Genomic DNA, 4,942 nt, shown 5'->3' on the forward strand with positions numbered 1-4,942 from the left:
CATCTGGTTGAACCACTACTAAATATCCCCATGCTGCTGATCACATATATGGTATATAACATATGAGCACCGTTATATATTACAGACTGTGATAGACAATTTGCTCCAGGAAAGTTAGAATGAACTTGTGACTTTAAATGAGCATCATTATTCCACAATACTGTGAATTTCCGGAAATTAAGTAATCACTTAATCACGATCAAAAAAAAAAAAAAAAAAGAACCTTGGGGAAGGGAGGGAGGGAGGAGATGGTAGGGGGAAAACAATGGAGGGGGTAACAATGTTCAAGAGGAAGTGGAAGTGTACTCATTACCTCACTCATGTAACTGTAACCCTCTGTATAGTATCTCTACAATAAAAAAAATTTAAAAAAAAAAAAAAGAATTAAAGTCAAGCCCAATGTAGAAATGTTAAACAAAGAATGATAAAAACATGTATAAATTATACAAAGAGCTCTCCAAATCCAATGGTAAAAAGCAAACCAATTAAAACTTGGGCAGAAGGTGGGTTGGAGGCATGGCTCCAGTGGTAGAGATCTTTCCTAGCAAGCATGAGGTGGTGGTTTAATCTCTAGTACCCCCACAAAAGTCACAAATGGTAAGTAATTATGAAAATCATTCCACATCAATGTCACAAGAGAACCACAAGTTAAAACAAGATATTGCCAGGCACCAGTAGCTCATGCCTGCAATCCTTGCTACTCAGAAGGCTGAGATCTGAGGACTGCAGTTCAAATCTTGCCTAGGAAGGAAAGTCCATGAGACTCTTTGCCTCCAATTAACCACCAAAAAGCTGTCAGTAGAGCAGTGGCTCAAAAAGTAGAGTGCTAGCCTTGGGCACAAAAGCTCAGGGACAGCATCCAGGCTCTGTGTTCAGGCCCAGGGACGGGGGCAGCCGGCTATGGCTGGGCAGAGGCCACGGCCTCTCCAGGCCATCATTGACCCGAAGCCTCACCGCAAAGCCTCCCGCACAGCATGGCAGGAAGGACGTCCTCCAGCGTCTCCTCTGCTACCAGAACTCAGAGAGGAGCAGGAAAACAGCCTGAGGCTGAAGATGGCCCAGACCCAGGCTCTTCAGCCCCTGACTTAGTCCATCTTCTGTGGAGGGGCTGCTACCACCTGCCTCGAGAGCCGAGGACACACAGTGGGGGCCGATGGCAAGGTCATCCATCCTAGAGGCCCCGACTTGCACCCGGGTACCAGGCCTGTCTCTGTAGCGAGTTGGTGCCTGGCCTGCCTGCTGGCCTTGGGAGGACAGGGGAGACAGAGGTGGGGAGATGGGGGAGGGGAGCTTCAGCAACTTCCAGTGTCAAAGGAAGGTTGGCACTAAGCCTTTTCTCTAAAAGCCTTCCAGGGCAGCACGGGCTGCATGCCCTTGGCGTCGCTGACCACCGCCCTCCAGTCCCACTAGCGGTTCCGGATTTCCTGGTGATTCTTGTGTACAGCGACAAACCGCAGCTTCTTCAGGACGGAGGGCCAGGGCAGCATGTGCAGGTCCCACAGGTACTCCGGGGACAGCACCTTGGTGGGCTTGCGGAGCAGCAGGTACTTGTTCAGGTGGCTCTCGTCATGCCACACAGCCTCGATGTTGTTGGCCCGGTCGACCGCCATGGCCTCATGACAGGCCTTGGTGAGCCGGTGCACTTCCACCACTGAGCCCCCAAAGAAGGCCCCCATGTAGTAGAAGTCCCCCTGGTCGTGGGTGATGTAGGCCTGGGACTGGGGCCGGCGTTCGTAGGTGAAGGCATCGCGCTTGCTCGTGTAGAAGCCAGGGTGCAGGGTGCCGAAGAGCGGGGTCAGGATCTCCACGCCCACATGGTCCTGGAACTTCATGTCCACGTCAGCACACACCAGATAATCCATCTCCTGCCGGGAGGGCTGCTCCAAGAACTGGCTGATCATCTGCATGCGGCGCATGGACACGTCCTGCCAGCGCGGGTAGCTGCGCACGGGCAGCACCGCCAGCCGCCGCCTGGGCCCGAGCCCCACCTGGGGCACGTCTGCGTGCCAGTCGGTGAACACGTAGTAGGTGACGCGGTAGCCCACCATGAAGTGCTGCTCCGCAGACTCCAGGAACAGCCTCAGGAAGGTGATGTACCTGCAAGGGAGGATGAGGGGTGGGGGAGGTGTGGCCGGGCCTGAGCCAGAACCCACCCAGGTCCAGCGGAACCCCACCCGCTCCTGCCAATCACCCTGCTCTGTCAGATATGGGGACCACCAGCACCCCACAGTCCACAGCAGACCTGAGCCAGAGCCAGAGGCTTCCTATGGCCCCAACGTTCTGCGGCCCATGCGAGACTGAGTGACGAACCCAGATCCTAAATGTGTCTTTGCCATGCTCCTGGACACCTGGGGCTCCAGGACACCTGGCTGAGGACGCTGGGGCTCCAGGACAGCTGTCCAGGGTCCCTAGGTCTGCATACTGTCTCCCCTCCTGTGGACCTGTCCCTCAGCCCCCTCTTGGGGAAGGAAGAGTCTCTATACCCAGCCCTTCCTTTACAGCATGAAGTAGCCTTCAGACAATGGCCTCAGTAAACCTTTGGTAGACCTAAGAGGGGCCTTGGATCCTCAGGAAGCGCAGGGAGCGGGACTCCGAAGGGCAGGCAGGCCAGGCGGATGGGCACTTGAGGAAGAAGGGGCAGACCCACCAGCGTTTGCTCACACCCGGGCCTTAGAGCCAAGAGCAAGAGCTGTAGCTCAGGAAGGTTCCGCCTGCCTCATGGCCGGTCCCGCCTCGAGGCTGCCCAGATCCTGGGCCCCTGCCCCGGGACAGGGCTCTCCACTTGCTGCCCACCCTCACCCTTCGTACCCACATGGCACGGGCTCCTCAGTGAATCTTTCTCAGGGCACCAAGCGCAGCCACTGAGGCTTCAGCCCCAGCTGACAGCGGTGGGGTGGCTGGCCGCCTTCCCGCGGGCTCAGCACCTGCTGGTGTCTGCTGGGCCCGCACCGGGTCCCAGGGAGACAGCGTGCCCATATGTGGCAGCAGGGCTTTTGTGCTGGGTGCTGCTCTAGTCCCCGGCAGTGGGACCAGAGTGCTCATGCTGCATCTGTGCCCTTCTGAGACCCTCCCGCCAGCCACCACCGCCTCAAGTCCCAGCTGGTGAGGTGTGGCAGCCTCGGGCTGTCCTAGGGTCCTTCTGCACACTGCTGCTGCTGCTCTGTGGCGGGCACGAGCTTCCATCTACACCCCAGGCCCATTCCTGCACCCAGGCCTTTCTCCACAGCCTCCCACAGGGCAGCTGGGCCTGAGGCAGCTTGCTCACGAGCTCCCATCCAGCGGGTCCCACCAGCACCCCTGGGGTTGACCGATGGGCTGCCACCCGCAGAGGCCTGCAGATGGATGGTCTACAGACTGTCGCCTCAGCCCTGCCTGGCATCACAGTGTACAGCAGCGGCCCCCGGTTGGCCGGCACCATGCTCCTGCTGCTCCCAGAGGAAGCCAGGCTCCTCCCTCCTCTCCTGCTGCCTCCTCGAGCAGAGGGGATGCAGCCTCCCCTGGCTGAGGGGGTAGAGGGAGGAGACGCGGCACCAGCTGTCAGTGAAATGGCACTGGGCTGGACCAGAGGCTGAGCCACCGGGGCCCAGGAAGGTCACGGAGTGAAGGAACTTTCACAGCCATCCTTCCATCTCCCCCCACCTTCCACCACGGCCTGAACACAGGACAGACCTGGGTGTCCCCAGGCCTCTGCCCTCCACCCTGTGCCATCTCTTACTTTTTGACGGCAAACACAGATAACCCCACGGTGATGTTCTGAAGCCGGAACTGCTCATTCAAGATGTTAATGTTGAAGGTCCCCTCCCAGATGATGGGAGCCAGCCATGGCGTCAGGACAAGGACGTCTCTCCTACTGCACAGAGAAAGAGAGCCACACTCGGTGTGCAATGTGTGCCCACCGCCGTACCTGCCCTCTCCCCGGCTGCCTCCGTCCTCCCACAGGCAGACCTGGCCGTCACCATGAGACCAACCAGAGGCAAATCAGACTCGAGGGGACCAGGCAGCAGCCATCCCCGAATGCCGGCCCTGCTGCTGCAGAAGGAGCTGAGATCTGCTGGCAAGGCTTGGAGTGGTCCTCACCCCACCCAACCAGCCTTAGGGAACCCGTGATTCTGCCAGGAACTCAAGTCAAAGAAACAGAAAAGATCCTCTGGGGTCCTCAGGTCAACCTCCAATACAAAAAGAAAAAAAATACTGGAAACAGAACCTTGAGCACTAATCCAGGAAAATCTAGAGCGTTTGTTTGTTGCTTTTTCCTGCCCTGTGGAGGATTCAGGCATGGTAGCCAAGCCACAAGCCAGCCCAAAGAAACTACCTGTGCATATCTTTGCCACAGACCCCTGCGCCCCTTGCAGTGTCAGTCCATTTACTCACGCGGGCGTCAGAGCCATCGGCTGGGGATACACCATCCTGAAAACCAAAACACAAGTGTGCACAGGAGTCACTCAGGACCCTCATCCCACGGGGTGTGGGGTGTGGGGAGCCGTCCTTCACTGGCTGCGCGGGCTACACCCTACATCACCCAGAGCCAGAGCTGGTGGAGGGGCTGAGGCATGAGGCTTCCAGTCTCTAATTTGTCTTTGCAATGTGGGAGAGGAATCGAATACCAAAGGAACTCAGGGCTGTTGGTCCCAGGCTGCAGGCTGGGAGGGGCCTAGTGGCTCCTGTAACTCTGGGGGGGTGGGCGGGGGCTGAGTAGCAATCTCTGTCCCAGGGACCATCAGATGCCCACACCAGCTCTCCTGGGCCTCAGACTGGCTTGTGGCAGTTTCTGTGGCACCCAGAACCCAAGCTCCCTGTCTCAGGGTGTCAGAGACCAGCCTCAAAGGTGGCAGGAAACCCTGTCCATGCCAGGCCTGGGACACTGGGAGCAGCGGACCCCACAGATGAGGAGCCCACAGGGCAGAGCCTGCAGCAGCCATCATTTTCTTCCCGTGATGGCTCT

At 57.7% G+C, this 4,942-nt stretch overlaps 1 protein-coding gene across 1 annotated transcript; it reads right to left on the bottom strand.

Annotated features, from left to right (window-relative positions):
• Window positions 1–1,212: 1,212 nt before the first annotated feature.
• LOC138816696 (histo-blood group ABO system transferase 2-like) lies at window positions 1,213–4,407 on the bottom strand. The gene is made up of 3 exons (XM_070006699.1): window positions 4,372–4,407; window positions 3,716–3,850; window positions 1,213–2,097 (listed from the first exon to the last, which is right to left on the bottom strand). Exons 1-3 carry the CDS (start codon window positions 4,404–4,406, stop codon window positions 1,407–1,409), a joined length of 861 nt encoding a protein of 286 aa, XP_069862800.1. The 5' UTR covers window position 4,407; the 3' UTR covers window positions 1,213–1,406.
• Window positions 4,408–4,942: the final 535 nt, after the last annotated feature.

This window comes from Dipodomys merriami, unplaced genomic scaffold (assembly GCF_024711535.1).
Source record: "Dipodomys merriami isolate MVZ:Mamm:240054 unplaced genomic scaffold, mDipMer1.0.p SCAF_11, whole genome shotgun sequence".
Lineage (NCBI taxonomy): Eukaryota > Metazoa > Chordata > Mammalia > Rodentia > Heteromyidae > Dipodomys > Dipodomys merriami.